Below are 22,000 nucleotides of genomic sequence, written 5' to 3'. Positions count from 1 at the left end.
AAGCAATGAACTTGCTGCGGAGACACGGCGCCTCTATTCAGCGCCTGTGTTTGACAAATCGCATTAAAACAGAATGTAATCATTCTGGACAAATGATGCACTCAAGAAATGGCAGATGAAATGATAGAGCTTTCATGTACTTGTATTTAGTCACTCTGTATTAGACTGTAGGAATTATTGCTGTAGACAGTGCAGTGTGTACAATGGGCTGGCTCCCAGCTATTGTTTCTGTGCCCTTGTTTCAGAAATTAAGCTGCATGTTTATTTAGTTGGGAAAGTGAGTTCAGACAAACAAAAGGCATAAAAATGCAGCAATGCTGTTCTCATGCTGCTTAAAAGTCAGAAATGTCTTGAAATATCCTCTAAATAATTCACAACTTTTAGCAAACAAAACTTAATGCAACTACCTAAACAAAACATTTGAGTTTATTATGATTTTCATTGATAAAGAAGATAAATATGTATGGTATGATGATGGAACCAATGTAAACTGGTAATACTGGAAATAAGGTGATGATTTCTTGTTGGTATTTGAGTTCGCAGACTGCTGTCCAAAGGCATCCTGATCCAAGTGTTTCCTCTGCATGAAAAGGAGGAACTTAAGAAACTTTGTTTTTCCTGGTACAAGAAGGTGAAGCTGTCTCTTCAGCCTCTTGGTAAGTGGAAGATGTACCAACTATCTCACTTTTTGTGAAAACCTGGAGAGATTGCACTCACAATTCACATAGTCCAAGACGAACAATCGTACTTGATGTACATACATCTTTAAATACTTGATGCTTTGCTATTTGCCCTCCAGCTCAGCTACTCTTAACTTTAGTGGATGTTTTATTCTTCTTTATATTTATTTATCTCCAGTTAATAATAATCTTCCCCCTGTTTTTTGACTGAAATGCTCTCAGTGTTCCTCTCAGTAATCCCACCCACTACTTTATTATCCGTTCTCTATCTCCAGATGACATCAGACACTACTACGGAGAGGGTCAAGCCCTCTACTTTGGCTTCCTGGAGTACTTCACCTTCGCCCTGGTGCCCATGGCTCTCATTGGGTTGCTTTATTATGTGTTTGACTGGGAGGATTACGATAAATACGTCGTCTTTGCTATGTTCAACGTGATCTGGTGCACTGTTATCCTGGAGGTACGGAGACTGATTTTTACTTACTTAACCAGAGTCACTCGGTCACCTGAAGTAGAATTACAACCTAAAGGGTTTAAGAAGAAGAAACATGACTACAAATACAAAACAGTTTCTAAAAAATAAAATGAAATGGTTGAATGTTGAGTAGCTGATTAGTTGAACCTTTCCTTCACCAGTTATGGAAGCGTTTCAGCGCCTCACTTGCCTACCAGTGGGGCACACTGAGCAGGAAGAAGGCGTTTGAAGAACCTCGGCCTGGTTTCCACGGCGTCCTCGGGTTCAACCCTGTGACGGGTCGTCAGGAGCCTCTCTACCCAAACGCCAAGAGGCAGCTCCGTATATACCTCGTGTCCCTGCCCTTCGTCCTGCTCTGCCTCTACCTGTCCCTCTACGTCATGATGATCTACTTTCAGATGGAAGGATGGGCGCTGTCGGTCCACGATGAGGACCCTACCTTCTGGACAGGAATACTGTTGTTCATCCCCAGTATTATCTATGCTGTGGTCATTGAGATCATGAACCTCATCTACAGATATGCTGCTGAGTTCCTCACTGAGTGGGGTGAGTTGGTGGTCAATTTTTTTTAATCTATCTGTGAATGCACCAAATATATTCTTTGTTTTAGAAAAATCAGTAGTGCTAAAACTAATAATCCATAAATCAATTACTTGATTGACAGACAGTTTTGATAATAAGTTAATTGTTTAAAGAATCTCTCTATCAGTCAGAATTAACTGCTTCTATTATCATAGAAAAGTCATTATTGTTGGGTTTTTGACTGCTGGTTGGACAAAACAAACTATATGGACTCTGGGAACTTGTAATTTTTCACAGTTTTCTGCATTTAATGGACTAAATAATTAACCAGTTATTTGAAAGCACAATTGACAGATTAATGGATCATGAAAGTCATGTTTAGTTGCAGCCTTAGATCAAAGTAATAATCTCTGAAGTATGCAGGCTACCTTGTTTTGAAGACATCTACTTACAGCTACACTTAAGTGAGATTTAAGGTCTGTTAAAAGCCTTTAGAGATTGATCCCATATAGGAGTTTATTTGGCTGAGTAGACTTTTTCTCAGGACTATGAAAGCCTGTACAAACAGTGCAGACTGACATTTCCTTGACTGTCCTGTTAGTTTTGCTTTGTTTAACCTGTCAGGGTGGGGCAATGGACTCATTCATGGACTCATATGAGTACATGTTGGGTGACTTTTCAAGCTTCCAGCTTGGTTTAAGTGTTCTGATCAGTCAAAAACATAAACACCTGTGTGGTTGTACAGGCTTTTTAAAGAGGTAGCGTCAATCCTCTTAAGATTTAATGAAAGACCCTGTTGCTTTGCATTATGGGAAGTGTAGGATCCAGTGTTTTTTGATCTTGACCCAGACTAATGGTCTGCTGCATTAATTTTGACAATTCTGATATGTGTCTCACAAGTCCCACAACTTTATGGAAGAACAATACTAAACTAGTGAAGTAGTATTTTTAAACTGAAACAAGCAGAAAACATCCTTCAAGTAACAAGTTTATTTTTGATTGGACTCAACCCAACACAATCATAAATCATATTTATATAAGGAAACGTTTTGATTTTTGCCTGATTCTTTTTGGATATTGGACAAAATGAATTAAGAGTTATGGAAAGATTGCTTGTGATATTTCTGTAGGTTGAGGAAGGAAATGTGATGTGAGAAACAGAGAAGAGCAGAGGATCTCAGCAGTTAATTTGTGGTACTAACACGCTCCAAATGTTTTTTTCCTCTCTGTGTATTTAGAAAATCACAGGTTAGAGTCCTCATATCAGAATCACTTGGTCCTCAAAGTGTTAGTAGTGAGTATAAATGACTTTATGTTTTCCAAAACATTGCTAATTTCATCCTTCAGTGGTCAGAGCGCAGTTTTACTTGTCAACACTCAACTTATCATCATTTCTCCTTAGTTCAACTTCTTCAACTGCTTCGCCTCACTGTTTTACATCGCCTTCGTAATGCAAGACATAGTGCTGCTCAGACAGGTAAGCATAACATCCTCCCTTCTTCTCCTGGTTACCTCTCTTCCTTCATCCCTTCCTCTTTTTCTGTTTCTGTTCTTTTCGGTTTCCTTCTTCTGAGCTTAATTCTTTGATTCCTTCCTTTCCTGATTACTTCATTATTTCCCTCATTACATTTTAACTTAACATAAACTTCTCACCTTCCATTTATCCCCACTTACTACTTTCTTTCTTCCCTCTTTGTCTAGCTTTTTTTCTGTTCCCCTTCTCTTTTTCTTCCCTTTCCTCCTTTACATCGTTTCATGACATAAATCCTTCCTGTCCTCCTTCCTCCTTGCTCCACCTGGTGTCTGGTGTCATCTTCTCTGGTCGTTGTCTGTTCCCAGAGTCTGGCCACCTTGTTGATCACCAGTCAGATCTTGAATCAGTTCATGGAGGCTTTCCTGCCTTACTGGCTCCAGAGGAGACGCAACAAGAAGATGATCCGTAAAATCCGGAAGAGAAGAACCCTGGAGGACAAGGAGCTTCCTCTGGCCGAGCAGGTCCGACTGGAGGCCGACATGAGCACGTACTTGGTAGGCACACTTAGTCTTTTTTTTATTCAGATCAAAGCCTTCGCATGATTTTGGTATTTAAAATCCTCCTTGATCCTCCTTTATTCTGTGGGCGTGAGTGTATATCAATATGTCGGCCTGTACTTCTCTCTCTTTCTCTCAGGGTACATTTGATGACTATCTGGAGCTGTTCCTGCTCTTCGGTTATGTCAGTCTGTTCTCGTGCGTCTACCCTCTATCCGCTGTCCTCGTGGTGTTGAACAACATCACCGAGATTTACTCCGATGCCTTCAAGATGTGCCGTGTGTTCAAACGACCCTTCTCGGACCCAGCAGCAAACATAGGAGTCTGGCAGGTGAGCCACGCAAAGACAGCTAGCCTGTGTGTGAATTACTGAGACAGTTTGCTCCAGCAACTTTAACAGATTTTTTTTGACACAATAAAGGTAGTTGACCTGATATTCTTTGGTTTTAAAGGATAGGTTACAATTCTTAAAACAATAGTCAGGTGCCCATATGAACGTTGCAACAGGTTTTGCTCATATTCATACTGACCGTTAGAAGATTCCTTCCTACCAAATGCAAGTGAGGGGGGGGACAAAATCCACAGTCCTCATTTGTGTTTAAAAGTTAATCTGAAGCTAATATGAGGCTTCAGCCATCTGATAAAGTGGATGCCTTCCACATTTACAGTCTTGTTAGTAAAAAAATTCCTCCGTGTGTCTCGACGGACAGTCTTTTCCTGCTCAGCTGCAGTGGAATGATCTTAACAAAGAAGTACTTTGGCACTAAAATGGCAGATATTGACTTTTTTTGACTAATTTGTGCAACTGAAGCCTCATTTCAGCTTCAAGTAAGCTTTTAAACACATTTTTGCACAGGAGGAGGGCTGTGGATTTGTCCCCCATTATTTAAATTGAAAGTGCATTATGAAGGGACCTCTTAATGGTCAGTATGAACAGGACGAATGATTACAGTCAGAAAAACATGTGTCAATGTTGATTTGGGCTCCTGATTATTGTTTTAGGACAGTCTTGAAAATGTGTGAACCTATCCTTTTAAGGACAATAAATGACACATACATCCTCTCTTGTTGCCATAGTTAACTTCTATATGAAATGTTATCCGAGTACGCTGTTCCTGAGAATATTATACCTCGAGAAATATTGTTAGTTATATTTTTAACAAGCTACAGGGCAGGTTGATAGAGAACAAGGTATCACTACTCTACACTGTGCTCAGCTGGCAAAAATGGTTTCTATTTTTGGAAACAAGTCATTCACTGTTTCTCGCTCTCTGTTTTCAGCTCGCCTTTGAGGCCATGAGTGTGATAGCCGTTGTGACCAACTGCGCACTCATCGGCATGTCTCCACAAGTCAAGGCTTATTTCCCAGAGTCAGAGATGCAGCTCATACTGTGGACAGTGGCTATTGAGGTAATGAATATATACATGCATAGAGAAAGACACTCTCTATCTGCACTGTACAGTAGGCCTTTGTGTAGCGGTCACATAACATCTGTGCTATATTTTGCAGTGCGTCAGTGGTTTTCTAATTGTTTTGGTATGACTTATTATAAAACAAGGCATGGCTTGTTTCATACCAGAGTGGCTAAAGCACTAGCAGCCTCTAAGGAGCAGGGTCAAGTCAGTTTGTGTTCAAATTGGTGATGTCCAGAGCCGTCTGCAGAATTGCAACCAGAGTCGATCATGGCTACTTTTAATCAATCAGTATCGGATATATACTGTAAGTTCTAATCCACCTTGTATTTTTTGTTATTGTAACCCATTGTGTCTGGGTACAATCGCTGCCAACCCCCACACTGTGCTTCATTGCCCCTCAGACACGTTGGTGAACAAGTTTGCTCCTAGTCAAAAATAAGATGTTGACACTAGCTAGATGACACTATCTAAAATGCTGTCGGAAACTACAAAACAAAACAAGTTAAGAGGACATAGACTTAGACTTAGAAAACTTTAATGTCCGAGAGGCAATTTGTGGTACAGCACAGACCATCAGATAAACAAAAACAACAATAGTCCAAAATCATCTATAGCAGCCATCATAAATATAATCACCGTCCAGGCAGGCATTTAATGTGCATGTACCAACAATTGTAATAAAAATAAATAGTGAATATACTGCACATCCCCTATGTATCCATGTATTCCACTTCCCTTAGTCCATGGATTTCCCCAGACCCCCCATGGCTACCACATGGGAATAAATGAGTTTTTTGCTCAGTTGGTTCTGATCTTGGTGTACCTCTACCTCTGACCAGAAGGGAGTGGCTGGAACTTCACTGAAAGTGGATGGGATGTATCCATACAGACCTTGTCTGCCTCCTCAGTCAGCTTGGTCAGGTACAGGTGGTAAAAGTCAGCCTGCTGCTCCCCCATGGTTTTCCCACAGGTCTTCACAATTTTTTCTAATTTGTTCTTTTGAGTGATTTTGGAATGTCCATACTAGCATACAATACAGTAAAAGAGGATACTCTCAATAAAAGATTTGTAAAATAGAGTGAGACGTTAAAAAAGTTCAGTTTTCTAAGAAAGTAAATGCACTGTTGGCCCTTCTTAAAAATAGCATCAGCACATTAGTCCCAGGAGAGTTTGTGATCTATAATAAGACCAAGATACTCATACTCCGTCACCACCTCAGTCTCCTCTCCTCTGATCCTAGATATAGTTGGTGGTGCAACGTCACATCTAAAATCTAAAATCAGTTATTTGGTTCAGATTCAAATGTGAGGCCTTATACCAGTCAACAAAGTCATTTAGAACTGGATCATGTTCGACTTCATTCTGCTCCAATAGGCTGACCACGGCGGTGTCATCTGCAAACTTAATTACATGGTAATGTAATTAAGGTATCTGCTGTGACAACAGTCCGTGTATAAAAAATATAGCAAAGGTGACAGCACACTGTCCTGTGGTGTGCCAGTAGAGGTAAAACGTACCTCTGACACAGTGTTGCCTACCCTTACCCTTTGAGATCTGCCCATAAAGAAACTCAAATTCTATGGGATCAGTTTTGAGTCCAGTCCAATCTGCTCTTTCAGAAGACCCGTTTCATGCAGAAGAGAAATCAGCAAAAAGGACTCATGCATGTGTTTTATAACCCTCCAGATGCATATACATAAAGTTTAAAAGTGTTATAATGGTGTTGTGGGCCTGTAGTCATTAAGATGATGGGACCAGCTGTAGTCCAGTGAGTGTTGAAAGAGGGAGCAGAAAATCCCACTCAGTTGGACTGAGTGTTTCAACACCCTGACACTGATGTTATCAGGCTCTGGGCTCTTGTGTGTGTTTGTGCTCTCAAACACTCGCTGCACTACTCCTCCTTGATGATGAGTGTGTTGACTATCCCAGCATTGTCTGTCTCTTGCCGAGCAGGAATGTTGTCACCACTCCCTGTCTCGAAGTGAGTGAAAAATTCATTCACTTTGTTAGCTGAAGAGAGGCACACCCTCTCATCTGGACAGGGGTCCAATTTTTTGGGTTGTTTATGCACAGAAATACCTAGTAAATGTTGCCAAACCATCATGAATAACAAAAATTACAACAAAACAAAAATAATAATAATGAAATCCTATAAAAATAGTATAATAATATTGTGTAATAATATTAAAATTATGTATTAATATTATTAAAAGATAATTTCTCTCTCTCTTCACTCACTCCCCATAGACACACACACACACACACGCACATCTCCTGTCCCCCCACTATATATGGATATATCTGTATAGCAATGTATATCTGTACAGCAGGCTGCAGCTTTCTTGCACTTTATTTCTCACATCTCAACACACACACACAGACACACACACACACGTGTTGACCTAGGTCACTTTAGGGGACATTAAGTAGACTTACATTCATTCCCTGGAGACTTACTCTAACCATAACCTTAACCACTGACCCAAACATCAGCTTTTTCCCTATTTGGGGACACAGCTGTCGTCCCCCATCGAACAAGCCGTCCCCAATTAACTGGTCTTTAGTCTGATATTTGTCCCCAAAAGTAGCCTATGACAGACACACACACATGCACGTACACACATGCACACACAGACACAGACACACACCTCCTGTTCCCCAGCTGTATAGCAGTATATAGGCTGCGGCTTTCTCGTGATTTATTTCTCACGTCTCAGCGCACACCTGGTACAGCATGCACATTTTTAATGTGTAAGAAAATATAAACAAGTTATTTTGGGAATTATTTTGTTTATCAGATCATCTCATGGTCTTATTTACCTGTTCTGTTCATCATAAGCAATAAAATAGATAAATTGTGCCTATTTTAAACTAAAAACAATTTGTACATTGTAAGTTAAATGTGATCTAAGCCACATAAAATAGCAAAGTAAGCATATATGTTATGGTTATTGATGAATAATAAGTCACTTAGCAGGTAAAATATTTTACTGGATGATAATTAGTGTTTTTTTCAGTGCTTGTTAATGAATTCAAACACGGGTCAAATTTGACCCGTGAACACTAAAGGTGTAAACCTTTTCTAACACATTAGGAGGGTTAAAGGTTGGCATATGCCATGGTTTTTATGCTAGCCCATGCAGCCCTAGTGTTGCCCTCGGTAAGGGTACACTGTACTTTGTCCCTGTACTGGCATTTGGTCTTGTTTTCCTTGTTTACCTTCCTCTGTATCTCCTTCCTGTCCTGCAGGCTCCCAGGAGCAAAAACCGTCTTTTTCTGATTTAGTACCTCCTTTAACCCTTTAGTCAACCACGGCTTGTCGTTTGGGTACACTCTGCTAGTCTTCGCTGAAATAACCACACCCACATAGAAGTCTGTATAGCCCGAGATTACTTCTGTCATCTCATCTAAATCGGCAGATGAATCCTCAAAAACGTTCCGTGATGTGCACTCAAAGCACCCTTTCAGAGTCTCAGCACTGTCCACGTCCCACACCTGGATCTGCTTTTCCACTGACTTCACCCTCTTCAGAACCTGTCTGTAGGTTGGTCTAAGAAGGACAACATTGTGGTCTAAGCCACCTAGGGGGGCCTTGGCAATGGATTAATAAGCCTTAGGGATGGAGCCATAACACAAATCAGTGGTTTTGTTTTTTCTTGTAGGGCAGGTGACATACTGAGAATAGGTAGACGGTGTGCGTTTTAGGGTACAGTTATTAAAATCATCCATTATGAACTTGGGCACATCTGGGGAGATTTCATCAAATTCTTGGGTAATATTAAAAAAACTTTTGAGGTGCGCAGGGACAGTGATAAAAGTTCAATATCAGGGGTACAGATCTTCTTCCTCACCACCGTTGTTTTTCACCATCTGTCATGTATCATGACACACACACACCCTCCTTGCTCCTTGCCTGTAATGTTAGTCTCTCTGCATCGGTCCATGTGTGATAGTAAATCCATCTGGACAAACATCAGAGTCCAGCACAGTCTCACTAAGCCAGGTTTCAGAAAAGGCGAGAACACAAGCTTCCCTGTATAAATACAAGTAGTGAATGTTTGCTCGAAGCTTGTCCACTTTTCCTTTAATCAGTTGAGTGTTTTAGATAATAAAGGTTGGGAGTTTTTGTCACACCCCTCCCTTTTTTCCTCTTGTATCCATCATAAATAAAATGCCTTTTTATCTCTGCAGGGATGTTTTTTATCAGGCTGATTCCAGTCACTTGAGTGGGAGCTATGCAGGGGGAAGTCTCTGTTGTCACATTTGTGTGAATCAGATTTGCCAGCTGGTTCACTTGCAATGTTTATTGCAAACAAAGTAACTCCCAGCAATAAAACTAATCCCTGTACACTCATCTTGTTGCCTTGTAGGGTCTTTCATTAAAACGTGGAGGTACAGACCTGCTTCATGCTTGTGTATATCCTCCACAACACTACTGTAGACAGGGGACTGTTGAAGGTTTTTGCCCACTAGATGGAGCCAGAGTCCAAACTAACTCAACACAGATCTGTGAGTGATAGAGTGAGACAGAAGGAGAGAGATTTTTCTGTGTGTATTCCTGCCAGCCTAGCATTGTTTGGGCCTTTTTTGTGTGTGCCTGTTTGTGTTTGTGTGTGTGCGTGTGTGTGTGTGTGTGTTAAATCCAAATTTCCCATCCCAGATTCTTCCTCTGCTGAGTCCACCTCTATTAACGTTAGCATCAGCCCATTCCCGTTTCCTCTGCGTTCTACTCCGACAGCACAGAAATACATACACATGCCTCCAGAGAAAATGCTGAGAATAACAGCACAAACAGAGAAATAGCGAGGCTGTAGTGAACAGGAGGGATGATACAGTGTGGAGAGGTTTTATCAGGACACATCATGGAGAAAACATTTGTGTGTGTGTTTGTGCTACTTTAACAAGCTCCTGAGGGGAGATTGTTCTAACCATCTAGTTTATGTCTCAGACCGTAAAATGCACTACACAGCCTACTGTACCTTACTGTACAGCAGGTCGCTGCTGATGCTGAGGCAGAAACTGGGTCATATTGATCGCTTGCGTGTTTGATTGAATGTGTGGTCCGCACACAGAGAGCTGAATGATGAACTCCTCTGTTCATGAAAAGTTGTTCACCGTTTGTGATTTTTCTTTTTCGGCAGCTGTCAGGATAACCTTGAGTGTAATTACACTTTTCTTTGGTTGGAGTTCACTTTTGGTGAATGATGGATCGAGTTAGTTGAGGTTCGCTCTACTTCACAGGCTGCTGACTACCAGATGTGTATTTTGTCCGAGTAAGACGGAAAGACTTTTGTCACCACTGCTGTGGTATTGACTGCTGAGACTATAAGTCTAAGGGATGAATGGTTGGAGAGACACATATTTCTTATCTTATCTAATTTAATTAAGTAAATTAAGACTGTCTTTTTGCTGGAGACTCCCTCGAGGCTTTATAAAGAAGCCTTGATGGTCAACAGACTCTGCTTTGAGAGCCACAGGTATAATGACAATGCACTTATGCTCTACTGATTGGCCAGCAGCCCACAGCTTTTTACTTTATTAGAGGTTATTTTGTATTCTCAGCTAGGCAGACTGCAAACAAGAACCTACAGCTTGACTGTTTTAAAAGATTTTTACATTTATAAACAGGCAAAACGTCTACAGTCAATACTTGTTATAGTCGATTAAAGTGAATATGATAGATTCCAAGTGCCCCTGACTCAGAAAATGATGGATGAATAGAGAGGGGGTGAGAAATTACAGGAAAATAAATTAGTGGGAAAACATAGACACGTCCACGCAGGCCATAAAGTCAATGGAGTCAATGGTTTGATCATTATTAAAATTATGTGATTATGTAAGTTACGTGTTGCACATGTAAACTCTATATCCTGATTTCAGAAACCTGCATAAGACCATATTGTGGTTATGAGAAACCTAGTGAGCTGGAGCAGTCCAATAGAAACCTGGATATCATGGCATGTAAACACCTGATGCAGGATTCTAATAATTCTGTGCTACTCGTGTGAAAGTAAATGTACTTTATGAAAAGGAGTACTGAATCTGAATCTGCTCCCATGGGGACAATGTTTGTTTTTTATTATTTTAATGACCCCATGGTCTTTCCTTTTGTGCCATCCTCAGGACAAACCATAATTTTAACAGCATTACTGGTCAGACTCTAACAACAGCAAAATCATCAGTTTGTTTACTGTTGGTCCACCACTTTGGTTTGGGTTTAATCTGTAGTCCTCTGGGCTGCTACAAGAACTTTGGGCTTTTAGTCTTGTTGATTAAAAACTCAGCCAAGGAGCGGTGGGGAAAGTCTGATGCTCTTGTGCTAACAGGGAACATGCCACTTCTCATCCATTCCGACCTCCTTCAAACTGTCTCCTGGGCTGAATAGAAGTGAACATGACTTTTTATAGCACCAGACTGCACGCTGGCCTCGGGGGAGATGCTCTCTGTTTGACATATACTCTGCCCCCTCACCTGAATAAGGAGAGGAAGTGAGGTGCTGCTCTGGTGAACACAGAAAAAAACAAAAAAAACAAGGGCAGCTCACAGCATGTGTTAGGCTATTTACTCCATCTTCCTGTTTGCTTGTGTGTCAGCGATCCATCCTACACATGAAGGCACACTAGATCAGTTAGACCTGTCTGTGCATATGTGTGTGTATATATGTGTTTGTGTGTGTACCACAGGCCTGTGACAGACGGCTCGGATTAAAGTCAAGATAGTAGGAGTGAAAAAGGGTGGACAAATGAAACGAAGGCGGAAACAGACAGAAGGGAGGAGATGGGGAAACAGGGTTAAGGGAAGAACTGATAGGTCTGAGGAGAGAGAGAGAATGAGGGGAAGATGGACTGAGAGAGGGAGAGGGAAGCAGTGCCTGCGTTGGGATGATGAACCTGAGTCACTAGCTGATTGTACATCTAAGCACGTTCCTCCCTGTTACCATCCAGCACATTTCCTAGAATAGAGCAAGAGCAAGCAGGCTATTAAAGAGATGGGACAACAAGAATAATGAGAAGCAGGTTGTATAATGTTAAGCGTACCAAGAGGGAGCTGCACACAGATATCGCTTATTGACACAACATCCAATATATCGCCATTAGAGAAGCACTTTTTATCTAAAGCCGTTAACAGGTCTGGGAGTGCATGCATTTTTCAGTACCTCCAGCGGGAATAGAACCTCTAACCCAGACTCTTATTAGTGCTGGGCTTCAGGCGGACAGAGAGCCACAGAGCGTGTTCAGATTTCTCTTGTTAGCCCAGTCGTCATCCTTACAATAGTTAGAATCATCTTGCTTTAAAGAGAGAATGAAGATTCAAACAGCGGAGGGTTAAAATAACATCATTCAGCCCCTCTTATCTTGGTTATGGAGTCGGGGTGGGGGCGGGCGGGAGGGCAGTGCCTCGTCGCTTTTCAGCAGCGGTGCTATGATACCTGGGTAATTACTGTATAGGGCTTACACACATCAGTGAGCAGTAACCAGGCAACCGGCCAGCCTGCTACAGAAACAGACACTTTCTTTCAGAGTCACGGGTCTGTCTGTTATAATCTACTCATTTCAGTGCAGCCGAGCCAACCAAACAGGGACTCTGAACTGTGTCTGCTCACAAAGCCCGAAAAACGAAAGGAGGCATCATGTCAACCTTATGACCTAGTAGATAGAAGGATTTGTCATTTTACGTGTGATTTGAAGTGTACAACAAGCAGCCGATGTGGTATAATTGCGTGTTGAAGCGATGATTTGTTGACCTGCTGGACTGTCCTGAACCAATAGTGCCAGTAAAACCCGAACATCACACAGAACTGACCAGATCGCCACTGAGCTTATAACCAATTCATGCATATGGAGCTGTGGGTGACTGCACTGGATTAACTGCACTTAATCACGTCCCAGTTTCAAGCAAGTAAACATAGTATTCTACTATAATGCACATCCAGTCAGGCTTTATTCATTAAATTTTCAGCAGGTAGATTTTAATTATAGGTCATTTTTTATCAGCTTTCAGTCCACTTTAGTGTGAAAGCTTAAATCATGATGCTAATCCATTAAGTCTATGCTAACGTCCTAAAGTATCATTTCAACAAAGACATACAGCTTATTGATATTGTAGCTCGGCACACCGATAGAGGTTCCCATGTGTGTCACCTTTCATACTGTATGTGTTTTTCAATTTGTCTTATTTCTCCAAGGTTATTTTCAGCAGCCCACCACACAGTAATCCCATTACACTGTTTTTTAGATAATCAGATTAGCTTTCGCCCACCGGCAACTGCAGAAGCATCAGACCTGGACTCTGAAAGAAATCAGCCTAGCCCAGCGTCGTACTGTGTGTATGGTCTTACCTCGCAGACAGGGCTTGGGACTCGGTGTACCAGGCAACTTAATCTTCCATCCTAACCTCCTATAATAGGATGGTCTCCGGATACAGGTATTAGTCTGTAGGGAAACCATATGTGTGGACTGTTACCCCTAATAGGGTTAGATTCATGTTTTGCTGGGGGGTTGTTTTTATCCTTTTTTGATCAGGATTTTTTGCTTTATTGATAGAATGAATTGTAGCTGCTTTTGAGTGACATCTCCCTTTAGCTCGTATGTGATCAGTCATTTAGAATATCACAGTGAAGTCTATGATTTATTTCAGTTTTTTGTTTTTGAGGCATGAAACAATTATTAAAACCCACAGCAGGGTTTTAATAATTGTATTTTATCCAGAATTTGTAGATACAGGTACTCTGATGAGCAACAGTGGGCAAGAATAAGGAAATGAAGTGAAGAGTAGTGATGACTCCACAGATTAACATGTGCCAGAGAGTCTGGGTTTGAATGACATATTCTGCTCATGTGGGATCACACATGAAATGGCAGAATTAGTAGTTCCTCATCAGTTGAATTGATGGTGGATTGAAATGCTAATTTTCCAATTAACAGTGAAGGGGTGCCATGGTAACAGGATATAGTGCTGAATACTGAGTAGTGGAAGTAGCAGTTGCACTGTGGTCCCTTTTGATTTGTGCCAGTCTCTTAAAGACCTGTCTGCTCTCGTCTCTCAAAATTTTATTCTTCAGGTTAGGACACTGTCTGGGACAGAGGATGATTATTCTCATTACAGAAATGGCAAAGATAACATTAAAGATGCTACTAGGGACTCACTTTGGCTCCATTAAGAAGCTTTTTCTTTACCAGCTCTGTGTCTGGAGGAAGGCTCGGTCATTGTGAATGCACAGGAGGAGACTCGGGTCATCGTAAGGGTGAAGGAGAAGATCAGTCAAGTTCCTTTTCCGGCTTAATGTACTCAGTATAGCAACGACAACGAAAAAAAATACCTCTCAAACTGAGCACCTGGAGTTTGATCACATCCATTATGTCAGATGAAACAGAATTTATTGTCAAACCTTAAAAAAGAACAACAGCATTTCACAAGCCACATTCTCCTTCCAGTCTTCACCGGGGCGTCCAACCTTGTGCTGCTGAACACACAGAAATATAAATTAGGCTTGAATAGCATTAGCAATCAACTAAGAGCTGCAGTCTTTATGGTGCACTTTCAATCACCATGACAAGTCACTAAGATCAGGGATTTCTTAGCTTGTTCTCCTTGTTAATTTGTGGGGCTGCTGTGCTGACTGGAATGACAAAAACTTCTGAGTCTGTGCTTCTTGCCCTTGCGTCAGTAAAAATCCGTAATATAAACTGCAAAGGCAAAGAACAGAACTTCATTACGCTAATTATAAAATTCTTGCAAATTAAGGCACCGCATTTTTTTTCCCCGAAATTTGCCAGAAACCTCATCTAGTGTGACCTGCACATAATGATGTTAGAATATCTGAATAGATTCAGTGTGACTTACACTTCCTGAAGATGATATCATCTCTGTGTACTAATAAACATCCCTAAATCTGCTTAGAAATGATAGAAAAAAGACACTCCCTAGAACTCCACAATATGCTTAGAACTTGCTGAGAATATTCTGGTTTTGAGTTTTCTCAGTAAATGTGTGTAATGTGAACATATCCTGTTAAAGAAAATATTAGAACTGAACATATTATATATTATTACATATTATATTAGAACACAGAAGCTCAATGATTCGTCTTACTCAAATCACTTAGTTCAATAAGCCTGAAACCAATTTCCGTGGAACAGTGTGCCCTCTTCTCTGCTCTCTGTCTAACCATTTGTTACATCTACTGTAGCATAAATGAGAGCATACATGAGTCCATTACTGTGATGAGGAAAAGGGTACTGAATCAAAGGAGCTGATGGTGGTTGGCAGTCCTCCAGATGGACTGGTGCAGGTGTGTGAGTGTGTTTGTGCGGGTTAAAACGTGTGTATAGTGGCCGGTCGGGAGCCGTGTTTGCTCAGCATACATATGAGTGGATGTGTACTGTCATCTTCGTGGGAAAACACGCACCCTGCTGATTCAGTGGAGGGCTGGTCAGCTGTTTCTGATAACCAGAGCTCTGACAGAGGAGAGAAGCTGAGGTCTGAGAAAAACAAGTGTGCTGAGTGAAGGCATTTATTAACACACAGTTGTTTGGGTACTAGCTCATATGTTAAGCACTCTTTTGTTCATATGTACCCTCAGGTGATTGCATATTTATTTTTATATGTATGTAGCGTACAGAGCCAATGCTGACTGTTCTGTTGAACCAAACTGCTTTATTTTTTGTCCTCGATGAGCTTCAAGGACATTTGTAGAGAGGCTGTCAGTCTCACGGTGAGGAGAGTCACTCCCCTTCTCTTCTTCTGTCCTGTCTGCTTTTCCAGCACAGTGTCTCATGAAGGACACAGTCCTTTAAAAACATAATCACGACATGTTGATCTCTCTGTCAAAGCATGTTTTCCTTCCTACAGTTTTTTTTTTTTTTTATAAAAAGGAGGCAAATAAAAGCTGAAGTTGACCCATAAGTATATTAATCCCTGTGATGCATTTGTCTGTCTTTGATTTCAGCATGGGCTGCTGGCCTTCAAGTTCATCCTGACCTTCCTCATCCCAGATGTTCCCAAACACATCCAGATCAAACTGGCCCGTCTGGAGTTTGAATCACTGGAGGCGCTCAAGAAAAAGGTACAACCTCTTCATGGTCTCTGTATGGATGGAGGCAAGCTTCAACTTTGGGTGTTTTCAACCCTGCGTTGTTTAGTTCGGTTTGTTCTCCACTGTGGTACAGTTTGTTTGGGCAGATCCGAACGCAGCATTCCTACTCGGGTGTGGACCAAAACAACTGCACATAAACTCTTTAGAGGAAGTAGTTTCTGTATAGTCACAAACAAATTCTGGAGCAGTTTGTTTGCGGTCGGAACGTGATCCAATCTTGATCTGACCCGACTAAAAGACATAATCTGCAAGTTTTAGCTAAACGGCTCCGGTAACCAGATGTGCTTTGCATGCTGGGATGCAGATGAGAGAAATCAACCGTTAACAGCTAGCAATCAGTTTCTAACCTGAACTAGGAATGAATATGTTGGGCAGACAGGACCTCCTTCAGGACCTTCTTCCTGCATTTAAACTATGAGTTCTGTCCCAGACTCATCTGACCATGTGGCTTTTAGTGATATGCATTCTGGTTTGCTTTAAGGTAAAACACAACAATTTACAACTTCTCCACAGATTTGGATCACAGCAAATGAACTGTAAGTTTGAAAACGCCCTTACAGTCAGTCTGAACAAAGATGCTGTCCTCCTTAGATAATCCGTAGCAAGTTAAAGTTGTATTATGTATCTTTTAACATATACTTCTTCTTTGTGTACATAATTAAGGACATAGACAAAATCTTCATCATTGATCATTCTGTGCTGTTTCCTCCACCAAGCTAACCGTCAATATTGGAGAAAGACTAGCTTCCAGAAGAACCGATTATTAAAGCATGCTTAGTTGTCAGTAAATGTTCTTGCAATCTTGTAGATGGTCCCATCATATTAAAACAGTCAGTTGCTGTTGTGTTGCTTTTAGGTTTTAAATTTGCCTATCAGCAGCTTTTTAGTGGAAGGAGGCCTGACCACCAGGGAACAGTATTAGCAGGAAACACAACAACTATTTGATGCCTAGGAACAAAAGGTCTTGTAGAAATTAATCTACACTGATTTAATCCTGTTTAAAAACTATGGACATTTTTCAATGAAAATATATTATATAAATATAATGAACTTAGCCTTCCACCATCACACACAGATAAACACACTGGAATGTATTTATCAAAAGAAAACTGAATATGTTTATGAATAATTGAATGAATAAAATGAATTGAAATGAATATGTTTCCCCCCACTAGAAAACACACAGAAAGGACAGATAGAGCCAAAGACACAGCATTTGAATGTATTCGTGTCACTGTGAGCTGACAGCGTTAAACTCTGACGGACAGCAGTAGGACATACGTAACGCCATTAAGCAAGGCAGTGAGCAGCGTCACGGTTCAGCGACTCCGCTGGAACGGGTGTGAGCTGCACTGCTGATCGTGTTGATGTAGACCTAGGAAAGCTCATCAGTATTAACAGTGTGTGTCACCATGTGTGTCTTATGTGTGTGTGTACGTGCATACTCGCCTGCCTCATCAGCATTGTTATCCAGTCCTGATCGCTTAATGACCTGAAAGTCAAGCTACTCCACACCATCACCGCCTTTGCAGCTCTGCTTACTTTACAGCTTAACAGATAAACTGGCAGTGTGTGTGTGTGTGAATGTGTGTTGGAAAAAATGATATTGCAATATATTTGTAATGTATAATGCAATATTTAACAAAAAGACCAGATAATTTCACCAGATATATGCAGCTTTAAAGCATGTGTACAGTCATCTTTAAAGACATCACCCATGCAGTGATTTGGATGACACTTATATTTAATATTCACCAATAAATACTGGATTAAGTTCTTTATCAACATATTAATAAAGAACTTTGCTTACTCTAAAAGAAGGAGCCTTCTCTGAGAATGGGTAAAGAATTGTGAGGAAGGAAGCTTCAAATTCATATCGTCCAGTTTGAATTATTATTCTAATTCAGGATTTCCTCCAGAAGATTGTTTAGCAGAGGTGGAAGGTCACGCTGACCTTATGCATCTCGTTTTGATTTTGATCTTTCCAGTCTGTGGATAATGGCCTGAACCACAGACACACTAGTTGAATATGTGGCATTTGCTGTGCAAAATAGTGCTTCTGATGTTTTTTTTTGAAGGCTGAGCTTTTATTACATAAAAGTGTGTTAGTATGGTCTTTATTTCAGGTAAATTGGCCCACCTTGACAGTAAAACACTGCAGGAAACCCTATAATTATCCTAGCATTCAAAACATAGCATTTGCTCTGTCTTGGTACTTTTAGGTGTAAATAAAATAAGTAAAATAAATAAGGTGTGTTGCATTGTTGAGTGAATACCCTTTGGTTCCATGTAATCTTTTTTAAAACCAAAATATTTCTCTCTTACTTGACCATTTTATTAAGAAAGTATTATTAATTTCCAATTAATCTGACTGTGTTAGACAGCGCTCTCCACCAACATCATCAAAACACCAAATGAGGGAATATCTTTTTGAAGAATGGTCTTCCTCAGACTTGGCATTGATTCTACAAGTCTCTGGAACTCTTCTGGAGGGATGAACAGGTGGTGTTCAATCGGGTTGAGATCTGGTGACTGTGAAGGCCATAGCATATGATTCACATCATTTTCATACTCATCAAACTATTCAGTGACCCCTCGTACCCTATGGATGGGGGCATTGTTGTCCTGGAAGAGACCACTCTCAGGATAGAAATGTTTCATCATAGGGTAAAGGTGATCACTCAGAACAACTTTGTATTGATTTGGAATGACCCTTCCCTCTAAAGGGACAAGTGGACCCAAGCCATGCCAACAAAATTCCCCCTAAAGCATAACAGAGCCACCAGATCCCCTCACTGTAGGGGTCAAGCATTCAGGCCTGTTTTTACTTTAAGTTGTCACCTGTCTGTATATTAAAGCTGCTGAAATAGGGTTTAAAAAAATTTATATTTTCCTATTGTATTAAATAACCATTACTGAATATGCAACAAAGGTATTTATCAAGAGTGAAAACCACTGAGAAGAAGTCAGATAAAACAAAAAAAACAGAAAATCTTTCCTGAAATATCAAACTGTTTGAACTTTATGCCTCATAGTAAGAAGTTAAAAAATAGGTTGTCAGGGCCTTAAACAAGAACACAACAAGACAGTTAAACCATATCAGTCATTCAGTACAGTCTTTTGATCAAGTTTATTGGTGTTGAGATTTCAGTTTACCTTTTAAATCCTGTAGACTAGGTCCGTTCTATTTATATCCCTTACCAGCTGATTCCATAATACTGCAGGCTGTTCTTGGTCGCAGCATTTCAGGCTGCTGGGATTTCCAGGAGATGTGGATCGTACCTCTCCAAAGCCTTTGCTGCTGACCTTGTGCAACCATTAGGGGCCAGTGGTGAAGCCCAATTAAACAGTTCTGTCAGGAATAGAGCAGCAATATGACAGACAGATTTAAAAATCACTCTTAATACAGTTATAGTGATTCTGTCGCCTATGCTATTGACACTAGATGTTTGCACAAGTTTGTCAATCCTTATGTGATCCTTCAGAGTCTTGCCTGTCATGAGATATGCAGGTGTGTTAATCATTCCTTTAATCTGGTCTGACCCTGTTTAGTGACATTCTGTTATTAATGTGACTTTTACATTTGCTCAGATATTCAGGACATAAACATGTATCTTACGGCTGGGATGAGGGTGTATAACTCTGTGCTATGAGTGGAGATCACATGCATATGTCCATTACAACATACTGGTCTATAGCTTCCCATTTTGCATTAAGAATGGGCTCTTGATGCCTGTCCCAGACCACTTTGCTGAAGACAAATGGTGTGCCCTACGTAATAGTATTGATATGGCTCCACAGTAAAGCATTAGCTTGCTCGGCACCGCAGCCATTTGTTTGATGGGGACTGACGGGGCTGAGTGCTTCTGTGATGAGGTGTTTGGCTTTTGGTTCATGATTTCTCTCATGTGGTTTCTGTCAGACTTCTCATACAGCTCAGTATGTCACCATTTTAGAGGTTTGACTCTTTACACACTCTCTGCTTTGCTGCCATATAGTTCCTTCATACACAAGAACAACTGTTTCTAAAATATGGTCTTTCTAAATCAGATTGCAGAACAGCGGATTTCTACAATCTTAACCTGTGACGGAAATGACTTAATATTGTGGTGGTTGGAACATGTCTTTTGGCAGAATAAAAGTGCAGCTTACATACAATAATCTGTTGATGTTTATTTCCAGTCCTGCGTGGGCTGCAGTTGTGATGAAATACTTGATGTTTGGTTTGATCAGTGTTGTTTTGTGGTGTCTTGGTTCTGCAGAGACCGCTCCATGGAGGGTGAGTAGCTGTGTGTGAGTTGGATGGCACTGATTTATAGACTGGGGTGACATTACTAAATGGTTTTGTGTTTTCACTGAGTAATTGGATGATATCAATAATTTATGAAGACTACTCATCTGATGTTCTAACTCAAATGGTTTTGTTGTGAATCTGTGATCTAACATGCTGTGTTCTGTTTAAAGTTTTGAGATTTAGCATTTCAGGAAGATGACTGAAGGTTTTCATTTTCTGCTGTGAAAACTAAGATTAAACCAGTGTCTGACTGTCAGCATCATGTAATACCTAACCTCATCACATCTGTACTACTGTATGTTTTGGGTCTTACTCAAGATTAAACACATCTCATGATGCTTAAAAACTTCTTTTTTCACCTCTTTTTTCAACTTGTCAATTGTCCCAGTTTGTGGTGGATGGCAGTCTGTTTGACCTCAGCCTTGGAAACACAGGCAGACAGACAGAAACATATTCAGACAGAGCTGAAGCTAAATTAAGGTTGTTAGACTGGTCCTTAAGCCAGCAATCACTATATTCTGACTGAAATAGACAGACATTTAGTACAAACTGCTTGGTTAGAAGAGATGGGATTGATAGAAACAGAAGGATGGAGAGACAGAAAGAATATATTATTTGAGTAAGAACTCTTGGAAGATGTAGGTCTTCAGGAGTTCAGGTAGGTGGCTACCATGCTAGCAGCCACTCTTTAGGCAAGCATTAACAGCTCGCAGCCTGTTAGCTAGCAGCCTTGCTAGAAGGGTGTTACAGTAGTCAAAGCAAGAGATGACCACTCTCTGTACAAGGAGTTGAGCAGCATATTTAGTCAGATAAGACCTGATCTTTCTGATGTCATGTAGTGTAAAGCAACATGACCGAGATGCAACATGATCAGTGCAAATTAGTTGGCTATTAGTAACGATTGCCAGATTTCTAGCAGACGTTGTTAGAGAGTGCAAGGCCGATCTAAGCTGGATACTAATGTTGTGCTGGACAGAAGGACTGGCTGGGAGATTGAGTTGAAGGTGGCGTTACATCATCTATTTTTAGATATCATTGAGGCAGGGTGAGATCCACACATGGGGCAGGCGGGTTGTCTGGCGGGAAGGACAGATAGAGCTGGGTATCATCAGCATAGCAGTGGTAAGAAAGGCCATATGAGCAGATAATCAGACAAAGGAAGGTGCTGTATATTGAGAAGAGAAGGGGACCAGGCACAGATCCTTGTGGTACCCCAGTGGAAAGAAGTTTCACTTGGACTCTTCTCCTTGCCATGCCTTTTTGAATGATTGTCCTGTGAGGTAGGACTTAAAACCTCACTCCAGCCAGTGTTACTTCCTGTTGAATGGTTAACGTTCTTTCTCAAACAGAGAATGGGGATGTGGTTAATAGTTGGACATAATCCATTACCATGGCAACCAGATTGCGGTTCTAGCGTACTGCCAATGTGTCGGAATGGTAGTGATATTCTAGCCTAACCTGTCCACTTACTACAGCATTAACTATAT

The 22,000-nt window shown here is 40.8% G+C and overlaps 1 protein-coding gene across 4 annotated transcripts in view; it reads left to right on the top strand.

Annotated features, from left to right (window-relative positions):
• Nucleotides 1-22,000, top strand: part of ano10a (anoctamin 10a) — a 39,215-nt gene that overhangs the window by 6,981 nt on the left and 10,234 nt on the right. For 2 of the 4 annotated variants that reach the window (XM_042423397.1, XM_042423396.1), the window contains 9 exons: nt 537-656; nt 956-1,140; nt 1,317-1,701; nt 2,916-2,971; nt 3,080-3,154; nt 3,517-3,705; nt 3,848-4,039; nt 4,990-5,118; nt 16,073-16,189. In XM_042423397.1, coding sequence (XP_042279331.1) covers nt 537-656; nt 956-1,140; nt 1,317-1,701; nt 2,916-2,971; nt 3,080-3,154; nt 3,517-3,705; nt 3,848-4,039; nt 4,990-5,118; nt 16,073-16,189 — 1,448 coding nt within the window. Of the gene's footprint in view, nt 1-536; nt 657-955; nt 1,141-1,316; nt 1,702-2,915; nt 2,972-3,079; nt 3,155-3,516; nt 3,706-3,847; nt 4,040-4,989; nt 5,119-16,072; nt 16,190-17,394; nt 18,627-20,481; nt 20,499-20,683; nt 20,823-22,000 lie in introns of those variants that run through there. The other 2 variants (XM_042423398.1, XM_042423399.1) reach the window with 2 other exon arrangements.

Source organism: Thunnus maccoyii, chromosome 10, assembly GCF_910596095.1.
Source record: "Thunnus maccoyii chromosome 10, fThuMac1.1, whole genome shotgun sequence".
NCBI lineage: Eukaryota > Metazoa > Chordata > Actinopteri > Scombriformes > Scombridae > Thunnus > Thunnus maccoyii.
The sequence above is the reverse complement of the archived record's forward strand: the minus strand, read 5'-3'. Positions and strand labels throughout refer to the sequence as shown.